General features: G+C 42.8%; 1 protein-coding gene across 2 annotated transcripts in view; it reads right to left on the bottom strand.

Annotated features, from left to right (window-relative positions):
* The window catches only part of TMEFF2 (transmembrane protein with EGF like and two follistatin like domains 2), a 134802-nt gene that overhangs the window by 31487 nt on the left and 77646 nt on the right, over window positions 1–25669 (bottom strand). For both annotated transcript variants that reach the window (XM_075093908.1, XM_075093907.1), the window contains exons 5-7: window positions 23864–23960; window positions 3643–3791; window positions 2414–2473 (exon numbers count right to left, since the gene is read on the bottom strand). In XM_075093908.1, coding sequence (XP_074950009.1) covers window positions 2414–2473; window positions 3643–3791; window positions 23864–23960 — 306 coding nt within the window. The remainder of the gene's footprint in view (window positions 1–2413; window positions 2474–3642; window positions 3792–23863; window positions 23961–25669) is intronic.

The raw sequence follows: 25669 nt of genomic DNA, 5'->3' as shown, positions 1-25669 counted from the left end.
TGGGGTCTCCCAGCAGAGTTATGCCACAAACATTGGCAGACACTGGAGACATGTGGATTGCCCTGCATGAACTTGCAACTTTCACCCTACATGCTGTCACCATATGTAGAAATGAAAAATTTAAGCAGGAATAATAGGTGCACAAAAAGAAGACATCAGCTGGTGCACATGACTGTGGTTCAGGCTAAATTAATGGATGGTACCTGATGAGACCCATCCAGGGGACACAGTCACTGCCCTCAAGAAGCCCACTGGGGCCTGAGCCATACCAGAAACCTCCAGGATCTGCTTGCTAAGGTGCAGTGATGGTGCCTTTCTGTGCCAAAGAGGTACCTACTGGACCTCACTGATGATTCAGGATGTCTCCATCCCTCCCGCAGCTCTAGGGAAGTGAGGTGCCCTGTCTCCTCTCCACAGGCCCCCATCACCTCTCACTGGACCATCTGTTCCCCCACTCCTGACCTCTCTGCACTCGGAGACCATTTCCACTACAGACCCACTCCTCTGTGCTGTAGCTCTGTCCTCCCCCCTACCCAGTAACCCAGTTTCCTCCTGTGCTCCCTGCTCAACTCCCAACCCCTGACAACATTCTGCTGCAATCGATTTTCTTCTACCCACCATCTCTCCTCTCAAGTGTGGGCTGAAATATTACCTCTCTCCTAAGCCAGAGCTGTTCTCTTCCTCCTGCCCACTTGAGCTGAAGGTGCCTTCTGTGCACCTCTTCCTCTGTGACCCATGACTTGGCTTTCTCTTGTCATCGCTGTGATCTCTTCCTCCTCCCTAATCCTCAACCTGCCTTTCCTCCCTTCTTGTTACAACTCAGTTCCTTCATGCTTAAATGCGCCGCCTCCTCTCTAGGTGATGTGGGTCACTGCCATCCTAAACCTAAACCACCAGACAGTAGCAGAGTAGGACAGGTTGTGCAACATTTAAAAAGGGACTGCAGGCCTTCATCTTGGCTTAATGATGCCAGTGCTCTCCTCAGCTCTCCAGAAAGGAAGATAAACGATTTAACACAACAATATTACTTGTCCTTATTTCTAACTTAAAATAAATCATTTTGGCCTACTTGGCTCTATCTCCTGCCCACCACAGGACACAACCTCAGCCCTTCCAGCCTTTTAAGAAAACTGACTGCTGCCTCACAGAAAAAAGCTGAGAGCAATCAAGGGTTTGGGGGTAGGAGACTGAACACTTCTCTCTTTGCATGACTTTTCACCCATAGAAGGGCTCCTTGGTGGTAGGAAATATCTGGACCATAGCTCATCTTTGTCCTTTTGAAAATTAATCGTAGCATTTACTTTCCATAGAAATTTCTACCCTCACTGCTTCGTGCTGCAGTCACACTCAATACCTATCACTCTTCTGCCTCACTGAGACATCATTTATTCATAGCTCTGTGTTTTAATCATCACGCACCATTTTTAAGTAGATACAGAACAATAATTTCTAATGGGTGGGTACCCTATTAAGGCGGGGACATCATGCACAAAGTGCTCTCACAAAAGATGACCAGCCCAATTAACTTATGTCAGAGGATTCTCCTGGTAAGAAATATTACAACCTGTGAAACCATCAGCTGGATTTCACCTAAGCCGTGCAGCAAGCTGCTCAGGTAAACCCAGCAATTTGCACCTACACTCTCTAAATACTCTCAAAACACAAAAATATCACAAACTTAAGCAATGAATGCATCACCTGACCCATTTTCACAGTACCTTCCCAAAGGCTTGAATTCTCAGTGCAAGCTGTGAAATTTGCATGCACGTGCGCGTGCACACACACATCCAATTTCTAAATCAATCCTCCCAGGCAAAGGGTGTAAAAAATGTCTCCCAAACCTCACTAGTATTTACATGTTTTTAATTTCAAATGCCATATAAGGCTATTCAGCCATTATACTTTATTGTAGCTTCTAGATAAATTAAACCCATTTATCACTTAAAAAACCCCAACGTTTTAAGAACCTTATTAACTTCATAGTTAAACACCGACAGGTAATATTATCTATTATGGCAAATTTTCATGGTATCATAGCTGTGCTACGCTCTGGATTTTCAGTTTCTGAAACCTGTATATTGTGACAAAAATATGCATAATCTAGTGCACTGATTCAATAATTTTCAATAATGTATGCTAATTCTGGCAAATAATTCACAATGCTTATTTCCACTGTTAGAATAGGTGTTTTATGGCCAGAGTATCTGTACATTGACAAAAATGGAAGATGACCATTTATTAAGAAGAAAGAGAGTTTCTAGCAAAAGAAAGAGTAATGCAAAGACAGTGTTTTCTTAAAGTAAACTGAGAAAACCATACCAGAAGGTAAGCGCAACTCACTTTAGCAAACTGAGGAGAAAAGAGACTTACACAGTTCCTGCGAATTGTGATTCTCACAGAATAGGAACCATACCTGCATAATCTGTTCTTGCGTAATGCCCATCTTCTGATTTTGTAGTTGCTGTAGTATTATCTGTGTGAAAAGAAATGTGTTGAGGTGCATGGGGAGCCTGTACTTGATACAGACTATGCCCCAGCAGCCCGTGCCCAGGCAAATGTAGCTTTGCTTGCATGCACAGCATTGCTGCTGGCTGCAAAGGTCCCGTGGGCCTGCCAGGTGAAAACAGCAGGATCCAGCTTTTTGGAATGAAACATGAAACATCTTCCATTAAGAAAACACATTTTTTTCCTAACAATATGTGATAACAGATTGCAGCTGGGATAAATATATCAGTATGAAGCAGGAGTTGTCATTTCCGCTCTATTTGAAGTAATTGGGGAGTTTTAATATGTACCCTGAAATGAACTGCCATGTCGGGTGGTTAAAGATAGGAATAAACTAGAACGTGTTTAACATACCTGTACAGTACAGCCTTAGATGTAGTGAGGATTTATAGGTCAGAAGCTAAGGGGGGAAAAAAGCTAATAAGAGTCTGAGCCTCAGTAGACACTTTATTTACGGGAGCTATTTAAAGGCAAATTTTCTTCATTTTTATTTTAGAACAAAATAGTTTTTAAAGCCAGCTCAAGGGCTATAGGTGATGTAGTAGCCCATGAGCTGGGCACAGAGAAGCATGGCGTTCATGGAGAAACACAGAGGACCTTGAGCTGCTACTGGCAAAATTTCCTTCCAGGCACCTTAGGCATCTTGTGGGCCCGGTGCAGGTCACATGGGAAACAAACACCAGCACCATGTCTGGGAGCACGTCTTTGGCCTGCTGAGATTGCTTCCAGCTGCTCCAGTAAGGGAGCAACAGAAGATCCATCCTGGGTGGCAAGATGTATCTGAGGGGCTCTCCTGCTGTCCTGCTCCGACTCCTACCCAGAGGCCAGAGCTCTGGGCAAGCTGCCCTGGGCAAAATCCAGGTGTCTGATTTTGACACCAGTCAAAACAGTCCCCGACCGCTGTGGGCAGGGTGTGGGAAGGGTTATGCACACCACTCCTCATGCCTCGCTTGGCATCTGTACCATGGAGGACTCTGCCCCCACCTGCAGCCTGTGCTTTACAATATAAATTGCAAGAGTCTAATGGAAACATAAGAAGTGCCAAATAAGAAGCCAGCTCTCGTTCTTTTTTTTTTTTTTTTTTTTGGAACAAAAATTGAAAACATTCTTTGAAATTAGTTTTGTTATGAGAGTTACCTTGACATCGACCCAAAGACATGACTTCAATTTTCTCCTGTTTCTGACATGATGCCTCTTTGATTTGACATGCATTATCATAAGATTTCCCATCGGAAGCACAAAGAGGATTGAAGTTGGTTTGAGAACAGTCAATGTTGCACACACACCTGAAATGATAAAGAAAGAGAAAAAAGAAGCTAATGTGAGAAAGTTTTTTCATGACATCATAAATACATCTCAGAAGTGTTTGTATTTTCCTGACTGCGCAATGCAAATCAACAGAATGAAAGTGGAAAGTTCTGTCAAGAGGTCATTTATATTTATGGATGGAAATGAAATGTGGGGAGGGGGAAGAGACACAGAAAAGAAAAGCAAGCGAAAGGAAAGATTAAAAGAATAAGTGTGTTATACATGGAAAACTATGCCACAGCATTACCACTTCTAATTTCTTGTAAATCAAACAACACCCAAGCAGATATGCAGATAATTCAAGCTGCTGCGCCCTCTTGCAATTAAAGAAGCCACAAAATTCACCTCCATTGAGGTGCTGCCCATTGGATGCAACACTGCATAAGTGAGGGTTTATACGGATTTATGATTTAATTCTGATAACAATTACAGCACCTATAGGCACTCTGATCATAATAAAAGATGTGATGCTGAAGTGCCGTCTCACCCTACTGGGATAAAACCACCTGCCGAGACTGACACTAGTGATGTGACTGTACCCTGCACTGTGCCTAGTGGTGGTGGGATCTCCCCCGGCTCCTGCATGAGGTGGGCCTACTCAGTATCAAAGCCAGGGGAATGCTGTTTTTAGGAGACACTTTCTGCACAAGTACTTTCTGAATCATTTGAATAGCGCAGCAACCAAAAAGCCTTACCCAGGTGTCACCCAGGAAGGTCAGTGCCCAGCCCCGACCTGGCGATGTGCTCTCTGCATGCAGAAGGGTCCCATGGCCGAGATCAGAGCGTGGGCAAGCACAGGCAGGGCAGCAGCGGCCCTGTCCTTGGGGAGCTTAGGGACATCGCCAGAACCACAACGACCCTGCTTGGGAGCTCCTGGGCTGCCCTGAGACAGGAACCAAAGCACAGTAGGGGGATTCACTTCAAAAGTCTGGTCCAGATCTGAACTAACACATTAATGTGGACACATCTGGACCCCAGCAAGCCTCACCATTGCTCAGAAGATGAAGAAGCCTGATTACTTTCACCGACAGCAAGCTGCAGCGTTTTTTCTTTAAGTTTCTCCTATTTCATTATCATTAGCATTGTCAGACACCCTTGGGCATCAGCAAGCGAAAGGCATGCTAATCTTCCGTCCCCGCCCCGACCGTGCTATGCAACGGACAGCTCATCCTCAGCAAGGCTTACATTAACTGCGATGTGATCCTGCCCGGGGACAAAGCCAGAGGTCTAACCTGGCAGCTGCTTCAGCTCTTCTGAGCACGTAATTGTGCACATGCTGCTATCTAAAGTCTTCCTAGCTCCTTCTGACATTTAAGGCAAAGTAATGCTACCGATGCTCTATCTCCAGCCCACTGGTTGTGCTGAACCTCACAGTGCCAACTCCACAGCTATCCCCTTGGAAAGTTAAGTAATGGAAATGTCAGATTCTAGCCTTGCTGCTTGATTTAATAAAGTGTTTAAAAGCCAGTTCGCCTCCCATTCACAGCAGACATCTGAACACCTTCAACCACTGGAAGTGTAGAAGGATATATGCAAGAGAAAAACTTTGGTGGAAAGAGGAAGCATAGGAAATTAGACAGCATGGGTCAGATTTCTCCATCGCCCTCTTTGGCCTCTGGCCTCTGCAAACGTGCCCAGGGTGATGAAAATCGGTGGAACCAGTACTCGTCATCTTTTAGACTTTCTTTACATTGGGTAGACCTATTTTCCCCAAATGTTCACAAAATACAGAAAACTCCAGCTCAAAAGGATGCCAAAGGTGAAAAGTTCTGGTTATAAATTAAATTACGATTTCATAACCAGTGGAAGAAAAGAGTCTGGGCCCCTGTGTAACAATTTCCCCACACTGATGAACATACAGAATATAAGAAAAAAAAATCTAGCCAATTTCCTAAGCACCTCCTTATCAGCGGAATAAGAATGTTCTGCTCCACCAAAATATTAACTGTCATAATTTCTTCCCGCAGCCGTTTCCAGCTTCCCACCTTAGTCAAACTCACTTCATTAGGAAACATTTACTGCTCAAGTAATAGTAATTCTCTCCACGTAGCTCCACCATTTGCATTTCAGATGGGACACAATCAGCCATATGCTCCTTTTTTGTAATAAAACAGCTCAGAAACAGCTTCGCTTCTCTACATTTTGCTACAAAAAAGTGAGTGTAGGTTAATATATATTATGTCTCAAGTCAAGAGAAAATTAAGTCAATGAGAAAATTAAAACAAAAGGATGCTCTTTAGGGGAAATCTAAGCAACTTTGGATCCAGTTTCAAAAACGCCTAGGGGACGTAGGAACCTATGCACAGAGTTAGGCGCTTAAGAGACATATTTTTAAAGGTGTTTAGATGCTTAAAGATGCATGCAAACACTTTGTGTGGGATTTCTGAAATCTCAGAGACCTATCTTCCACTGATTTCAAACACCATTTCAGAGCCCATTAGGCATTTATTTGCATCTTTTGATACCTTCAAAAAAACAAAGTTCCAAAATGACTTTTCCGACCTCCTTCAGTAAAAGTGAGAAGAGAACCAAGATTTTTCTCAACTCCATTCTACCATCTTAACTGTGAGACCAGCCTTTCTTTCCAAGCAAGATCTATGTAGCCGCATGGTGCATTAGGAGGATGCACTATACGAGCACCGTGAACCACATACTACTTGTGCTGATGTCAGATTGCTCGTGTGCAAAGAGAGTAGAAAAGGACAACCTCAGGATGACACTCAATGCTCACGTCTTACAGGATCTCCTGTGTGAAGCCTGATTTTCAGGGTTGACTAGATGGGCGGTAAAAAACTGCTACGATAAACTTGTCACCCCAATCTCCTTGCTGCAAGGATCTGTGCATCATCCACCCCTTGCACAGTTTTCAGTGGACAGCTTCCAGCTTGTGTCTGCAGTTTCTTACTACTTTTGCACTTATATACTCAAATCCTACTTTAGGGCTGCACAATTAAGTCAACATCAAACATATGTCAGGAAATGCTAAGGTTGGGATCGCATCGGGAAGATTAATGTACCTGGGTTGCTGACTCTGTTTAATTTATAGAGCTCTCTTATCAGGGAAAATGACAGTATATTCAAACACATTTTTTCAAACTAGAGGAACAAACATTCTGTCATTTCAACCATGCCCCCAAAGTCCAGAAGAGTAAATTACAGAGAAAAAGGTGGGGCATTTACTGCAAATGCGCATGCCCAGGCACACGTGGCCACAGTGCATACATCATCCTTAAGCAGGATCCGCTGGCGACGTAGTAAATACAAAATGAATGGCACTTAATGTATTTGATTAAATTAAATCCTATAGCCATAGGTAAAGGTGCTTTCACTTCTCGAAGCATTATAAAATGCAGAACTGGGACTGTCTCCTATTAAACAAGCAGAACCAAACTGTGACATCCTCGCTTGGGCCCAAGGACATATATGAAGTGAGAGTCCTAATGGAGTTCAAGACTTCAGATGCTGTGGGACACAGGAATCCCCTACCCCAAAGAGAGACTCACCCAACACTTGTCATGCCAGAAATCCTGTCCTGCTCCTAGCTAGCACCCAGTGCTGGCGCTTCCCCTCTCACACTCAACCTGCAGCCTGGCCACATCCAGGCTCTGCCCTCTTACCTTCTCATTCTTTCACAAGTTTCAAAATTGGAGTGGCCTCATCTCCTTTGGTTGTTGGCCGTACTGGTCCCAGGATCACACCCCCCCCGGTCACCCTGCCTGCGTGGGGCTGGAAACACACATCCTGCTGCTATGGGGCTGACCGGCTGCCTGCCTGGAGCTTCCCAGTCCCCAAGGCACTTCAGTACACATCTAATTTTAAGTAACTTGATCATTTGACCATTTTATCATCCTGGCTATGACTTCTGATTATAGTTATATCAATAAATCTATTTAGTTTCTGTGGTCTTAAGTGTAGCGCTGAAGAAAGCTTGGCAATATAAAGGCTGACTGAGCTTTCCTTGGGCTAAAGAAACTGTGAGAAGGTCGATGAGGTCTCCTAGGGGTCACAGGATAAAACTGTACCCAAGAGCATACATCAAATACATGTGTAAGGCTTAACTATGACTTCTGCAGTCAGAAAAGCAGCTTTAAAAGCATCTGTGAGGAAGAAGTGCTTCCAAGATGTCAGCTGATACCCTGCAGCTCCCCTGAGAAAGCAAGAAATACTGAATGCTGTCCCACAGGCCCATCACATCTTTCATGTAATGGGCTTTTATATTAATTGATTAAAATTTGGGCTGTCACTGTAAACAATCATTAAACAAGGCTCACTTTCTTATGTCTATTCTTCCAGGTCATTATTATAGTCTCTGATGAATTGCACATATCTTTTATATGCTTTATTTTATTCTATTTCATTTCATATGATGAAAATCTTGGAGGAGCTAAACATCCAGCAATCCACTTTTGTTATTTTGGTGAGCACAAAAGCAAAACATCAAAACAAACTAAAAAGACAACAAGCAAACCTGGGCACCTCCTCAGGGGATTTTGGGCTAACTTCCCCATGCACACACTGCAGCACAGCTTAGTGACATTGCTGGACCCTCTTATGAGAACATCATGTCAAGGCAGAGTTGGAAGGTCTCTGCAGACAGAGGTGATATTAGCTCACGTGCTGGAGAAGCCCATGAGGCTGCCTATGGGAGGGCTGACAGAGCTGAGCTAAGCCTGTGGCAGGTAAGATGCTGATGGGCACCTCCTTGTGCCTCACTACTGACTTGTAGGGTGCAAGGTAGGGTGCTCCACTTCTGTCTCTGAGCTTCTGTCAAGGCAGTAACTGCAATAAATGTTCTAAACAGCATAGGGGAACCCATGTGCATTTTGGGAGTGGTTGTCACTATTTTGCCTGTGTAACATGGTTCTCCTCTTCCAAGAGAAATTAGAGAAGCGCACAGAAGTGGACCTGTAGTTATTTCCTGTATTGATCTTCACCATGAAAAAAAAGCTGCCCAGACCTCAGAGAGGTCTGCATCCCAGCAGCAATGGCAATGTGCTGCACCAGGCTGCTTGGCCAAGCTGCAGCAGCCAACTTGGCTTTCTGTTGAATTGGTCTCTGTAAAAATTAATGGGGTCAATAAACCAGGTATGGGTGAGTACACTGGTGAGCACACCAGCTCCCAGCTCCCTGCTCTTTTGCAAATAACATATGGTGTTATTTTCTGGGCACAGACAGTACCTTTGCCTGCAGAGAGCATGCCACTGAAGACAGGATTCAGGGTTATGAAGGACTGTCCCTGGAGGGAGAAACAGTGTTTTAAGGAGGTGTCTCAATAAAACGAGAGAATGGTTCTTTGCCTGTAAAGTGTAGGGGAGTGCTATAATTATATTTCCTTAGTTCATGAATAAAGTATATTCATTAGTGACACAGTGATGATAAAAAGAACCCCACTCCATGCTTTATCTCTACTCCTAAGACAACTATTCAGTCTTTGTTTTCCACAAGGTATTACTGAAAAATAATTTAAAAAAAATTACGGGGCAATATCTGCGCATAGCACGAGGAAGGTTTCATATGTAGCTCTGATGGGAAGGAAGGAGGATAAATGAGGCAATGCTTCTAAAAGAGTGGTTTTACTGGGAACAGATGCAGGCACATTTTTGTCAGAGCGAGACGGCAATGGCAATTCTTTCCTATTCAACATCTTTTAATTAGCCCTCTGCAGTTTGGAAACCTGAGAGCATTGTTGGTACTACCTCTGTTTATTAAAGATTCATATTCAGACTTTGCTGGCCATGGGTCATTTGCTTTTTGGAACCAGAGCAACAGAAAATTGTGTCTGAGATATCTGCAAAAAAGTACTTAATGAAATGACTAACGTCTTCAGCCAAGTGTCTAGCTGATTACAGGGTCCAAACAGCAGAACAGCAATAAATCTGCCACAAAGAGAATTGTCAGTCAAGAAAAAAGGCATAAAACCAAACAGACAGGGAATCGAGAGCTAAAAAAGTGAAAATGCAAATCTAGTGTTATTTTTACTAGTCAGAGCTCTGATATTTGAGCACATATGCTAATTTGGTCAAGTGCGAGATCCCACCATGTCTCAGTGAGCACTATTTTACAGGGAAAGTGATGTTCCATTCTGCAGTCATTTTAAACATTGTATATTTTCTCCAGGCAAAAATAAAAAAGCAAGGAAAAAAACAACAACATTTTGCAGCATAAAAAAGCCCAAAGCCTTCCCTTTGCCATAAAACAGTGTATAAATAAAAACGCGGTTGTTGTACATTTATGATATTTCCACCAGAGACATTTCTTATCTTCCTCTGTTCTGACTAGAAAACAATGATCAGAAACTCAAAATTTCTGGTTAGATGTCAGTATGATCCTCTCCAAGCCCCCTACCCCTCCAAGTAGGACATTAAATGCCCATTTAAAGCTAACCTGGCAGTATATGCCTGCATAAAGAGCCTGGCAATCAGTCCCAAATGCCTTCTCTATCATTTGGATTCCTGCAAGGTTTTTCTTTCTGGTACACGGGGCACCTTTGTTGACATTACCAGCAGGCAAGTTGAAATGAAGCCAGGCTTAACATTACGCCTCAACATTTGAACACGCATTGTACCGTGGTTCAGCCGTGTGTCAGGAGGCTGGTGGGAGCGCTCATTTACCCAGGCAGCTTTGGGTATGTTTAATATGTCTCAACACAACGCCACACAGATACTTGAACTAGCTCAAAGCAGGGACTGGCGAGGTTAACCAGGCTGGACAGACCTGTGCTCACATGCATCCACCACCTCTGGGAGCAAAGCTAGCCTGTTCAGACCATCTGCGTGCTGCTGCATCACGCCTTGTTAAAAGACGCTACCCGCAATACCCTTTTACTGAGGAGCAGCAACAGGTCGCCTCTGCTACACACCTCAGCCCCACATCAGTCATCATCAAAGCTGCCTGCACACACAGGCAGCTAAAGTGGATCGCTGCAGGGGGCTTGCACGCACCTCCGTTTCGACATCAGTCTCAAAAAGACCACATAAATACCAGATTCTTTCACTGACCCTCAGCCCATTTACAAGTACGCCATTAAGCTTTACAGCAATCTCTCAGAGCCTATAGCAGCAATGACTTGGTACTATTCTACCCATTTTACAGAGAGGTAAATTTTAGTGTAAAGTCCTGGAACCCTTAATCAAGAGTCACCAGGGACTTTTGGTAGGTTGGCCAAGATCAGTTATTCTACAGTGGTCTCTGCAGCATGTGGCGCACAGCCCAAGAGAATGGCACCAAAAGATGCCTCCAGCCAGGAGGCAAAACTGCCTCGCATCATTGCCTGGTTTCGCATACAGCTGAACATCAGGTACACAGACATACATATCAATAAAACAGTATATATAAAATATAGTCATAATGCACACAGGCACGCTATTTTTTACGCTTTCTATGAATCATACCCTACAACCTGCCTGTGCTTGCCAGGAGATTGAAATCTTATCACCACACTCTTAAGAACATCATTAAGAAGCTTAAAGAATAGAGACGCTGCGTGCTTTCTTCAAAACAAACTTTGCTGTGTTTCTGAGGCTGATGCAAAACTTCAGCTGCAGTGCAGAACAATAAACAATACATATTTTATAATGGCAGCACAAAAATAGCATGTGATATTTCTTTCCTGGGTCTGCTAGTGCTTCTCTTCTGCTTTAAGATCACAAGAGAAGACAAAGCATGGCTTATTTTGAGTGCCTTCTATTCAGTGTTCGTTCTTTATTTATTTATCTAATTTATTTTTCCTTTTTGTCCTTTGCAGCTCAGCTTCTGAATGAAGGGCTTTAGCACGTCTACTTTTCACAGTGTCTTCCCTGGGATATTTTACCTATTTCAACTGTTCAAATGTTTATCTTCACTAGGAGTAAAAAGAGAGAAGCTTGATTCCCTCAGGGCGATGCAATGTTTCTGCATGGCATTTCAATAGCATCTTTTTATTCAAACAATTAGAAATCACAGACACCATGCGTGGAATTATCAGCATACTGCATAGAGATTTTTATTATTATGTAGTGCATAATGAAAATGATTTGAAGGACCCCAAAGCATCATAACAGAAGGAAGTGCTGAATAATCAGGTGATTTTTTTTTTTTTTTTGACTGCAAGAGACCAAAATATTGTTTACTGGACATATGTCAAGCTAAAATGCACTGAAGTGGTGAATATATTTATTGCTGCCCTTCCTTGCATACCAAATACAACATAATGTGGGAGTCTAGCTGGAGCACAGAGCCAGGAGCTAGGGCAATTGCTGTACAGCTGCCACGCTGCTGCTGCTTAATAGCAGGGAGCGACTGGCGATGCTTAAAAATACGTATGGATTTTTCAGAGCACATTTGTTATGACAGCTCACGGAGATTGTTTCAAAATGGTTTCATGGACGGCTCCTGGAGGCACCTCACCTTACAGCCGTGAGGAGAGCCGCTCGGGCGATGGCTCCTTCCTGGAGCTGGACCAGCTTGGTGAAGAGCTGGCCCCATGCTCCACCAGTTTTCAAGGTTTTATCCTGGATGCTGCAGATCATGAAAACTGCTTTAATCTGCTGTGCAAGATACTGCAACTTGATTCCTAATTTTCTTTTCATTTTTTCCCCATAACTTTCTTTAATAAGTTTTGGACAAAAAACATCACAAACTTCACCTTTGCTTCCCTCTTACAATTCAAAGCACCAATTATAATACGACCTTCATCTGGCTTCCCGATGCCTCTAGTGCCCTCAACAGTACATTGAATTGTATGCTAACAACTTTAGGGCAAAATAAATGCCTCAGGGATTTTTTTGTGTGTGTTTTTTTTTTTTTTTTAAATATCATTCTTATTTAAAAGGAACTAAAGTTGTGTAAAGCAGTCTTTGCTAGACTGGATGTTTTAAACCCATACAGAGGAACTAGAGAATTACAAGGCTGACAACTGGGTTTGAAGAGCGATGGAAAAATCCTCACGCTAGCTGTGTGACTAGAGAAGAAAATTCTAATTCTGTTCACATGCCAATTTTAGTGTCTGCAGGTATCTAACGTGTGAAGTTTATTTAAAGCCCATGGAATAAAATAAATGCCTTTTTATGGTTTGCCTACACTTGGTATCCTTCATGTCTCTATAGTCTGTGTTAAAACAAAGCTTTGCTGACTGTTTCTCTCCCTCTGTAAACATTTGAGGCTGCCCTTCATAAGCGTTTTATTGCTGTGTGCCTCAGACTGCTGATATTGTTTGCTCCTATCTTGAAGCAGCAGAACAATAAGAATTGTTCCTGTGACTCCCAGTGTTTCACTCTGGCCTGCAACAGCCCGCGGGAATATTGCAACATGGGGTGGGAAGCACGGGACAACCATCTAGCTGCAGGTCCTGGCATGGACCTTGCCATGCAGCAAGGCTGCTTGGCCTGCTCACGAAGAACTGTGGTACCAGCTGGCACGGGACCAATGGCAAATTTCTGGTAACAGCTTTGTTAACTACACCAGAAATTACTTCTGAAAGCAGACTCTGATTTACCAGCAAGACTAAAGGGATGGCAGCTCTTCTGCCAGTGGAGACCAGTGCATTGCAAGCCCCATCCCATGCAGCGCGTGAGCTATCCACTGCTGGTGGGGAAGGCAAGGCTTAGAAGCGACCTTCCTAAAACTAGTGAGAAGGAAATGACGGTAGAAAAATGCCTCCTTGTAAAGACTCCCTCCACATGTGCGAAATCAGACAAACTCTCACCATAAACTGCTCTGCATCCTCAAACACGTGTGTCTCACGCTTCCGAGGAGACCCGCCTGAGGCAGCGCCATCTGAATTGGCTGTGTACTCCAGGCTACCCTGCTTGGCAGGCTGACTTAAATTACAAAACAAAATTCAGTCTAGCTATTTAATGACATTTTAGGAGGATACTCCAGGCTTTCCTTCAGGCTTTGTTTGCACCTCCTGCACAGAAAGAAATACAGCAAGATAACCTCATGTCATCCTGTGCAGTGATGAAATGAGATCTCAGCCCATAGGTACGACACTGGGACCAATGCAACCCCAAGCAAATCGCTGCATGTGCAAGGAGAGCGCAGTAGTAACCCTTTTTTACCTCAGAGTGCTCAGGTCTGTAGGTGAAAGCTGCTGTACAAAACTTGGCATTACTACTAGCTGGGGATACTGCCTGTTCTCTTGCTGTCTCACCACAGCAGCTAGCTGCCTTTGGGAGCAAGCCCCAGGGGAAAGTACCATTGCTAGGGAAAGGAAGATGAACAAATCGATGAAACGTGCTGCTCAAGGACATGTCCTTGCCAGCAGACTAACGAGATGGGAGTAATCCTCTTCAGGTCTGGGACAGGGATCAGTGGAATCCACCTGCAGCTCCTGAAAGGGACACGTCGCAAGCGCTGCGCCCCGGCCGGGACGGGTGTCCCTGGGGCACCTGTGCTCCTCTGCATGGGAGAGATTCATTACAAAATGGGCAGGCTGAGAGACAGCAATTAAGCCTGTACGTCTGGGCACATTTCACACAGGCTTTTAGCTGCAACTTGCATGGGGGAAAGAGCCGGGGCAGGAGATGGATGCCATGGGGAAGGGACACCTGCCACCCCGCAGGGGCTGTGAGAGCCGAGGTCAGCCCTGTGCGTCAGCTCCTATTGAGTTCTGCTCAGGCTCATATTTAATGCATGGGATGTATTTTTAATGGCTTAGATGTGTGAACAAATCGTGGCCTTGATGTTCCAACATGGGTGTGTGAAGGAGCCTCCGACCTTCCACAATGGATGCAGTTTTAATTTAATAGTTAATATAAAGTGTGATGGAAGAGATGAAGCATTCTATTAAGACATTTGATAATAAATTGTAAAGTGCTTTCCCAGTGATTTACATAGTTATTCTCTCTGCTGATCTATTTAGCCAACACATGTAAGTCTGAGCTACAAAGTTGTATTCCTGCTTTCGTAAACATACTTACATAAAACTCAATAACAACACAGTCTATTTATTGCTAAAATGCTAGTAGGAAATTGGAAAAGGTATAAATACAATTCATTGCTGGTGATCTCCTGCCCCCTGAAGGCACTGTAAGGCTCCAAATCTTGCTCAGTTCACAGCATCATAAAACTGAAGCAATAAATGTCACTCCTTTCTTGATTGCACATTAGGCCAATCGGCTTTTTATTGCGACTAAATAGGCCGTCATGAAGGCACCGCTCAGTTTACTAGGAGGGTATGACTTTCGCTAAATGGGGGGGCTAGGCAGGGAGGAAAGCTTATTTTTAAATAACAAAAAGGGGAAAGGAAACAGGGAAAAAAAGGTGCAAAAGCGCATTGCTCTCCAAGGTCTCTGCACTTGCTCTTTCATGCTGTAATGCCCTGATGTACGCAGACGATTATGTGTCAATGCACATTAATATTTGATGTGCATTATCATATTATCCCTTATGTGCACTTTCACAACCTGGTGAGCCCAGGCTCTCCCAGCCATGGGGTTACACAACCAAGTGGTGGCTTTGCCTAGGAGCACCCGCGCACAGCCCTGTCCTTGCAGAGCCAAAAGGGATCCTTTTGTATACTTCCCACAAAACGGCAGGAGCCAGGCTTGATCTTTACAACATCATGTATTACAGAAAGAGCACAAAACAGGCTGCCAAACGATTCCTTCAAATGCAAATAAAGGCATGCGATCGGAAGGTTGCTGCATTTTTGTACACAGGACTGAAAACTGCAGTCACAGCTGGTGTCAGAGGAGTAAAATAAAATAAAAAAATTACCCCAAACCCTGGGTTCATTTGCTCCCGTTACACTAAGCACACAAAATGGTTGCTATTGGCCATGCTATCATGTGTATATGTTGTATATGTTAATGTCCTGAAAACAGAGGGATGCCATTGCTGTCTCACACAATGCCCAGCCATGCACGTGCACCCTCGTAACACGCACAGATCGGCATTAACGTAGTCCACAGCCACAGCCTCGGTGCCAGCCAAGCCGCTGCCCCAAACATCCTCCAGGTATCCCTGCCATATGAATGTTTTATTCACCTGCTCTACGCTGGATGTGCCATTTCACAGCCTCCAAGCCAGGCAGAGGGAAGACAGGTGAGGAGAAGAGAACCTCCCCTGAGACCTTCAGGTAGCGTCCCCAAAACCCTCCCTGAGCCTCTGTGCGTGGGCAGCCACTGCGGCTCCTCCCTGCTCTCCAGCAAACAGCAAAATGGACTAGCTACAAGTCAGCTTTAGGTTTTCTCCCTGCTTTCACAGTCCTCTGTCCTTTCCCAGTCCACCCCTCCAGCCTCTCTGCCATGACCACCCACCCCTCTGTGTCTCCATGCCTCCTATCCACACACTGCATGCTGAACTTAAGGGTAGGCATCTTGGCCGTGGAAACTTAACAGGAAAATTTGGCTATTTTGAGCCATGCTTTTAAAATTATTACAGCTTCCCCACCCCCGCCCCCGACTCTAACGTTGATAGACTAATAATTGTAAAGACAAGTGACAGGTCTATGTGTCTTACAAGTATTCCTCCCCTTAAATTTCAGAAGAATTTGTGCTTTGCTCCTACAGGAGCATGGCACCATAATAAGACAAGAAAACCTCCCAAAATCTCAGAAGTTATGTTTGGTTTTTCCTAAATCAATATTTCCTCTGAAGCAACTGAAGGAGTCAGTAAGCCAAATTCTGCTTTTATCATCACAATTTCCAAGTTATTCCTTTGTACTCTGTGAAAGACTGTGCATTTACACTCCAACAGAGTCTGTTCTCCCTTCTGCCACTGGCTAAGTTACTCCACAGTTATGGTACTCAGAGAGAACTTTTGTTTCACTGAAGTCAGTGGAAAAACTTTCATTGACTTCCATAAGCTGGAAGTTCACCTTCTGAAATGGAAAACAAAGTTTGGATCAACATCTGAAAAGAGGAGCACAAGGGAAAAAAACATCTATAAGCTTTATGACTGTGTAGAGCATTATCCCCCGGACACACAGCGAGTTTTGCTGTAATTGCAAAAGTTCTTTTTTATTGCAAACCCAAATGTTAGGGATTCTAGTTTTTGGATAAGAGATGTATGTGTTGCATAGGGTCCCTAAAAGACCTGCTTGGGTGAGTAGTACAGATTGAACACAATGTGGGTTTCCATTTGTCTGAGAACATTTAGAGCTGTGATATATAGTCTACATGACAGACTTCCTCGATGTATAGAGAAAATATAGCCAATTTCTTTGTGTAGGCTGAATTATTTACCAGAGTGTTCTAAAGTGTATTGGTAATAAAACACTATGAAGTATAAGTAACTCCAGACAATCTTGGCTTATGTTAAAACCATTTTTTAAAAAGAATGTTATTAGGAAAATAAATCTGAGAATCTGGAAAGGCAGGAGTTTGTCAAATGAACATAAGCCTCTGAAGGATTGTGTTGACTCAATGGATGGAAAGGTCAAATTCTCCAAACCACAACCCTAAGGGAGTTGGGAATCAGTCTCTCTTCAAAATTAAGTAGGCTATTTTGGCAGAGGATGAAGGATGCAAAGATGGTAAGGTGATTTTGTGAAACTTACCTGACTAGGAAAAATGGCTGTTTTTAACTAAAACCAAATAAAATGTGTGTTGAGTAAAACAATTTCACCAGATGGCCAAACAAGCCATCATTTTCCTAAGCATTAACTTTCTAGCCAAGCACTTTCTAGTACTGCATTCAGTTTAGAAATACAGTGTGCTCATTCCTGCCTCCTACTCCTCAAAAAGACTGGACCATTAGCTGCTCTTAAAGAAACATCCTCTGAAGATAAAGCTAACTTCTTGTTCCCATATCTTCCCTTGCTCTTTCTGCAGACTCATTGCTGAGAAAGAGGAAAACCACTTTTTTTTGCTTTGATTTAAGGTCCTTTAGAAGTCAGTGGGGATCTTTCTCTGTCTATGGTTGGGCACAAAGTAACTTTTTCAATGGGCTAGTTTTAAGTTGAAACTTCTCACTGAAAGAGTCCTACAATGTATCAGTAGCTTGCCAGCGAGAAACCTAACAGGAATTGTGGCATTCATGCAGCGATCACCTGGGGACCTTATTTTCTGAGGCTTACATGATGTGTACATAGTGGTCGCTAGTAAGCCTGAAGCTTTCACCTAAGCTGGAATGGCTGAAGCTTTCTTCTTTTTAGTGCTGTGGACAATTCAAGCTATGATTTTGTATTTTCGCTAGTTTTCCTGCTTTTGTGCCCATCCATGTTGCATTTCTTTCCACATCCCAAATGAAGGAACATGTCTGGGTTCTCTGTTCAGCTCTCATACCCCAGACAGCAGGTCTGGCTGACCAGCCCCGTATGAAAACAAACAAACTGGCCCTTCCTCTGAGCAGGTTTAATAATTAAAATATCATGTATGGAGAGGTAGGTGTCATCTTGCTTATTCTAGTGTTCCTGATGTTTTGTCTTTCATTGCAAATCCTTCATTGACCAATTTCCAGTTCAAATCTTGTTGCTTGGGCTACTTTTTTACAGTATTGCTGACTCTTAGCCCACTGCATGGTATCTCTACAGTTATCTCAACATGGTGTCTCAACAGTTACACTACAAGTCAGCTGTTTTTATTTTAAAATCTTTTGATCACAGAGCATGCACCAAATGAAACATTTACAGTGAACCGGGCTAATTTCTGGGCAGACACTGGAGGTAGCTCTATTATTAGGCTGGGTCTAAGATAAGTGACAAGTGTGTAGGAGGGTGTAAGCCACTTGGCCACCTCCTACCGTGCAATGCAGAGATTGCGTGCAACAGTCCCTTTCCTCTGTAAAACCTTGCATGGACTGTTAATAGACATGACTACTAAGCTCCACATGAAGATTTATGCAGCAGCAGCTTCACTTTGTGCCTTAGGTGTGATCTCAAGTTAAGCAGAAACGTAAGTCTTTGCAGCGTTGCTTTTTTTAATTCTGTGATTTCTGTGTTTATTTGAACTACAAGTCTGGTAAGTATGTTTAAGTGTTATACATAGCCATGAATGAAGATCTACTTTTTCTCTAAAAGAGAAAGGAAAGCAGCAGAAAACTGCAATATATCTACTGTATAATGCACGGGACATTGCAGATGTTAAAGTAGCTCGTTGTTTCTGCATCTGAAACAAGTAGGTCACACACAGTTATTATACACACTGCTGAACATGAAGCAGCCAATACCCGTGTAATGTATGTGAGTTTTCAAGCTACCTTTTAGTACTTTATAGTAGTACAACATCTTGTTTGCAGATTCTCTGGTTGAGAGCAACTGATTGAAGGGGGAAGGGACCCAAAGCTGACTGACCTAATTGCTGTGTGGATTGAGAAGCTGGCAAAATCATTAGTTTCTTTTATGTTTTCTTTCTATACTATAATAAAGATAAATATTGATTGCTAGAGCAATATTGATTGTAGGGGTCACTGCTGATGGCAGCTGCATGATTTGCACAGATACCTCCCATGTTCAGCGTGGCTTATTTGCATGAGAATGCAGTTTCACCATCCTCATGTGTTGTAGACTGTTCACTTGCCTTATAGGAGCATTTACCCAAACTATATATACCAGTGATTAGCAGTAAAATATGAAACAAAGGACTGAAACAGTTCGTTTTCTTAATATGTTTTGTGTGTGTGACTGTCTGCTGTGGGTAAGTGGAGCTTATTGTCCCAGCCATGTGAAGAAAAGTGCAAGACACAAGGGACCTGCTGTAATTATGCTGCAACATCACCACCTCACTTGGGAATACCACCCAAGCTGCACAGCATGCCTGAGACCAACGTGCCTTCCTCCAAGCTCCTAGCTTTGGGTCATCAGGGACACAGTGTCCCCACAGAATGGCTTCAGCACCTTCTCCTGAGCTGAACCTGCCCAATGGAATCCTTGTCCGCTTGCAAGAAATGGAAAAGGCCCCTCCAGTGTGGGCCAGGCTCATGAGGAGGGAGGAAAGTTGCCTGCCACAAGCATGGTGCCTCCGGCAGAGCATAAAGCCCTATGCTCAGCCAAGGAGGAGTCCTTGGAGTGTGTGGGACCAAGTTGTGGTAAGCAGCAGGGGTATTGACGCCCTTTTTAATCACCGGTGCAAACCCCTGAGTGGCTCATTCAAGGTCAGGCACCTCCTGCCAGGGACACTGCTGCCTCTCTCCTCCACCTGCAACCTCCAGGAGGAAGGAAGGGGACAGCAGAGGAGCAATCTGTGGAGATGGCCTCCTCACCTCCTCAGACACTGCCAGGCTGCAGGGAAAGCACTCTCTCCCAAGCACATTATACATCTCTGCATCTTACAAGCTAGTCTTATAGCTAGCAAACTGCATCTTATTCTGGGCAATCCTGCATTTTGAGACTGCTGCTGGCTAACCTGCTGATATTGAAATTCAAGAAAAAACATGCATATTTAACCCCAATTCATCATTTTGATTTTGATTAACTCTACAAGTCAGAGGTTTGCAGGCTTTAATCTTGTTTTAAGAAAACACTCCTGTCTTCTCTTCTTGGTGTTTTCCAACAGGAAATTCAACAGAAGGTTTTTTCCTATTATTCATCTCTTTCCACTTACTTGGACACATTGTGGACCTCTAAAATAGCTGCCCAGTATCTATCCAAACCACGGCTTGTCCAGTGTAGAGAGCGCTCTTATTTCCTCAGTGGCCCATAAGGAGGAGATTAATACTGGAATCCAGGTTTCTGACATGGTTATGCACTGACACTAAGCCACTTTAGCCGATGAGCAGGCACTCCATTTTGTGAGTACTATTTATATACAGTGAGTGAGTATTTCATAGATGCTTTTTGGAAGATCTTAGAAATATACCACGGTTCACAATGTTACGCTTCATTCTTCATTTCCTTTTAAGTATATCTCTTGGGGTGTTATGTTGAATAGCCCTGTCTTACAAAATCAGTTACTCCTTAGCCAGATCAGAAATAAAACCCAAAGTAAGCAATACAAAATGTCTGATTTACCAATAGATTGCAATCCAGCGCTAAAGAGCACAGCCACTGCCCTGCTTTAAATATTCATGAAGCCCACTGGTGCAAAATGCATTAAAGGTGGGAATAATGCCAGTAATACACGATCCTTTTAGTGACAAGAAGCTTTCACATATTAAAGTAGCAAGATGTTAAAGACTTTCAACTGAACAGTCTTTGTTTTTAACCTAGAGAAAGGGATTCACTAATGGAATGCCAAATTGCATTCACTCTAGTGATATTAGACTGCAGAATAGGATAATAATACATGTGTGCTTTACCATGCTGTGGAAAACCTGTTATTACAGTGGGTTCATTTCTGCCTTTTCTTTGTACTTTCCAGAAAATGTTCACACACGTATCTTACCCCTTTGAGTAGCCTTCAATGTGCCAAATCCCCTCTCAGAATCCCAGGAGTCTAGCCATTAACAGATTGGTTTTACGCAAATAAAAAGATTTAAAAATAATGGTGACACAGTACAATAGCACAATTTAGCTGAGTGACAACTAGCGATGAATAACCAACAGGAAAAAAAAGAAAGAGTTAAACCAGAGACGAGGGACTGCAGAATAACAGAATAACAGAATGTGGCAATGCAGAATAATGTTAATTGTTGCTTTAAATCATCAGCAGCCCAACCACATCTGCTATCACACCTGTGCTCTCTTCTCTGATCCTCTCTGGCACCCTAGAAATATTAGGCGAACAGCCAACCTCGTATCTCCAGCTCTCCGTGGCCTGGCTCTACTACCAGCTTGCATTCCTCTTACCTCAAATAGATCAGGCACTGACCCTGAACCCTCAAACTGTTTCTGACTGATAGGGGACACTGCCAGCGCTGGGCTTGTCACCTTGTAACTACAGGTCCTGGGGCCGCTGGGACCCACTGACCCTGTTTGGATTTTACAAACTTCATCAGTCAGGTGAGGTAGCTAAAGGTAAAGCCTGCTTACATCTGACATTTGATCCACATAAAAACAGCTATCAAAAAATAAACTGAAATTTCTTTTCCCACTTAATCTAAGGACATTTTCTGCACACCAAATCTTGGCAGGGTGAGTGGGGGAATACGTCTATCTGGTGCCAAACATGGAAATTCAATTAACGTACACTGGAAAGAGGGATCTAGGTCCCCCATACATAGTCCACTTTTATTCTAGAAATAAGAATAACAAAGAGCTAACACCTGGAAGGCTAATTTTTTAGAAATATGTTTATCCAAGACTAATCGGGGGCAGGGACAGGAAAACAGGGCTCTGTTATGGCATATAAAGTTGTTTACTTCAAAGCAGATGTTAACAGGCTTTACATGGTCTTTGTACTTCCGGTTGGAAATCTGCTTTCCTGCCTTTTAACAGTTTCTCTGGTAGCATCCTCCTAGTAAATGCCCTTCCCTGCTTCCTGCCCCAAGAAGTGTCTTCCCCTGCAGAAAGACCAGCTGTCAGTAAAGATTGAGAACTTCAGCTCCTGCAGTCATTGCGCTGCTCCGTATAAGCCAAGTTGTTTCAAAGGGGAGGAATTAGACAGTGCGAAAGCTGCAGTGGAAACATTACTGGGGTAAGTTGGATCAGGCTGTTTCATCGAGCTATTTCTGGAAAAAAAATAAACACTGCTACAGTGCTTATGATTAATAATGTTATCTTATAGCTAATTTTATTCCTTGCCCCTCTCTAACTCCTGCCTTCCAATTTGGAAGTGCACTTAATTATGAAATCATGAGCACTAGACTGTGAATTTTGATATATTAATTTTACCATGGTTTTGTTTCTACAGCGTACCACCAAAACTCTCAAGGACAACCGGTCAAGAAGACAATGAAAATCCTGACACCTGGGATAAATTCCTTAAGCAAAGTCAAAATTAAGCAATTTCTTCCACACAAATCTCATTACATTGTTGCAAACCTATAACCATGATGCATCTTGCTCCTGTTTTTCAACACCACAATTTCTTTTGATGACTGGAGCCACAGCAAGGCCTCTGGGATTTGTTTACTTGGTGTTTTTTAAACACTAGAACCAGAGGGTATTAAAAGCCTGGCAAGACAAAACCAAAATGAGCACAAATGGATGACCATATTCCTAAGCATCTTCACTGAACAGCAGAGATGTTCATACTTTAATGCGTGACCAGCAGTGCATGGATGCCTTGCCTGGATGAGGTCAGCTGCCCAACACTGGGCCCAATTGTCATGTTCACCATTCATTAATTCATTCATTGACTCCTCTCTCTGCTCAACTCCTACCGTCCATGTTAGAGTTCGGATAATATTGCTTTATTGACATCTCACTGCCCAATCTCTGTATCCAACCTTCAGCTACCACCAGCCCACAGCTTCAGAAGCATCATCCAGACAACAGCTCTAAAATTTGCATGATTATTTTGTTGCCTCTTGAAATTTGTATTAATTACTTTGATAGAAATATGAGGCTTGGCATTAAGGCAGTGTTAGAAGTACAGCTCTGTCAATAGCAGCTTTTTTGATCTATTGGCTGCTTAAAATCGCAAAGAAATTATTAGTTTAAAGATGACCTTATATATATTTGAATAGTTTCTTGGCAAAATAAATAAATAAAAAGTTCTGAGTAGATAGAATTACTTCCCTTCAGCTTATGTGGTTAAGGTTTAAAACAATGGAAAAAAATGAATACTTTTGAAACCTCTTTCAAAAATAAAAAATAAAACAATTTCCATTGAGAAAATGTCTAAATGTACAACGTAATTATGTAAAACATTTGAGGGTTAGGTCTTCAACTCCAGCAACTAGGAAAAATCGAGACAGATTTCCCAGCGTTTCTAATGCCACACATGAATTAACATGATGATACTACTACTGATAGTTTTTAACTGGAAAAGCTTTAGGTCAATTATTTTTCCCAATTCTATTTTTACCAAAGTATAAAGCTGTAAAACCCCAGATGGAATAACATAAGTTATAACAGCAACAAAACGGATAACTGTGTTTCTAGACTGTCTAAATTGTGCATGTTCCAAAATTATAAACCCGACTGTTTTATACATTTTTTTCAGAGTAATAACCACCTCAGTCATTGTTTGATGAATCTCTGGGTACAGAAAATTGAATATCTAATATTTTTAATGCTTTCTAAACCACAGTACCTTTAAATAATAAAACATTCATTAAAATAGAAGAGTAGACCAAATTACTGTACCAAACATCCTCTGCATCTTCGTCACACTCTGCCCCAAACTGGCAAATGTCACAGGTCGATGTCTCTTTTTGATTGGTTTCACCTGAGCCTTCATTGACTGTTTGATGGAAAGCAGAAGAATATACATTAGTAAAGACAGCACTGTAGCAAAGCACTTCTCTCTCTCTAGAAAAATCTATCCACTGCATCAGCTTAACGCGCTGCTCACGGAGCCGATGCCTGGCCAACAGACAGTGTTTTTGAATGGGGCCAACACAGATATTTCTATGTTGGTCTGTGATAAATTCTCTGAATTACGGAGTTACAAGAAAATCTGGAGAAAGACCCGTCTTCTTCCTTTTTCTACTTAAACAATGATCCCTTCAAGCTGCAGCTTGGGCAGGCTTCGTCACTACCAAGCCTCACCGCTTTGCTCCCTGGGAAAATAATGGAGGTGTATGATAGCATCACATGCTGCCTTGTGTCCTTTAACAGTGAAGGCCTTAAGATGGACCCAAGGGCATGTTTTCCTTGAAAATGTTTTGAAATTACCTGCCGTGCGGTGCAATCTAGTCCATTCCAAAGGCAAAACACTATTCTCTTCAGAAGTACAGCTATTAGCCCCAAGGACTAGTTATCTCTAGCAGGAAAGATTTAGTGCTGTCCAGAGGAGGGGACGATCTCCAGCATAGGTTAAATTTGAAACCCAGGAAAGTCAACACCCTTGTCTGCAATTGTGTAAGGTTTGTAACTGGCCCTTAAGTCAAAAACATGAAGGGACTGAGGGGAAAATAAAAATATGGGTATAAGAGGACTGCAAAAAAATGTTGATGGCTGAGTACTGCAAGAGAGAAAAAGACCACTAAGATAGGCACCAAGAAGAGGATTTGTTAAAAGATCCATAAGAAACCTCATCTACATCTATATTAAAGTATATAAGCACCTTTTGATATCTTTCAGTAGGTTCTGCTTTCTAGCAAGACACAGTACCTAGCGATATCCTTCTGCCGGTTACAGAATAATTAAATCAACCCAGACTTTAAGTATCAATCAGCTTTGACTGATGTTATCTGCATAAACAGCCTCTGCAGTGTCATCCTTTCATCTGGAGTCAGTGCTGCGGCGCAGGCTTACTGCACATTTGGGTCCAACCTACAAAGGCTGGAGGACACGCTGAAGCGTGTGGGTAGCCCCACTGACCCACCTGATGTCGTGCATCCACTCCACAAGACCCCGTTACCTTGGGTGTTACTGGAGGCTCTTGGGTTGGAGTGCTCTGACTTGGAATATGATGCTTTTGTTATTTACTCAAGAAAGAGGGTCCCAAGCTTTCACAAAAGCTGTTGGAGGAGAAAGGGCTTTTGCCTCTAAGAGAGAAAGTGTGACCCCACTGCCTGCTTTCTTACCCTGGACAAGTTATTTAACCTCTATCCTGTTTCCTACTGTGTAAAATGGGAATAAAACCACTTTCTACTAACAAAGAATATGGAAACAAGTTTATTAATGATTGTGATATGCTTAGATACTACAGTGATATAGACCACAGAAGTAGCTAAGGTAGATGTTTTGTACCAGAAGCTTTTCCCTGAAGCTTAATATAGTAAAAGACAGTGTTGATATCTTTAGGTATGAGCTATGCTGCAGCAATTTCTTATCAGTCTTGCTTGAATGTAAACTATATTATAAAGAAACAAATTTACCATGATGAGCATTTTGATGATCCTAAAAGGAAAAAAAGAAGGGTTGGCCGTCTTTGTAGAACTTTGCTTACCTTTATATCCACAAAGTTCATGTACAAAGAACCAAAGGGGAAACTCAGAGAACAGT

Source organism: Phalacrocorax aristotelis, chromosome 5 (genome assembly GCF_949628215.1).
Source record: "Phalacrocorax aristotelis chromosome 5, bGulAri2.1, whole genome shotgun sequence".
Taxonomy (NCBI): domain Eukaryota; kingdom Metazoa; phylum Chordata; class Aves; order Suliformes; family Phalacrocoracidae; genus Phalacrocorax; species Phalacrocorax aristotelis.
The sequence above is the reverse complement of the archived record's forward strand: the minus strand, read 5'-3'. Positions and strand labels throughout refer to the sequence as shown.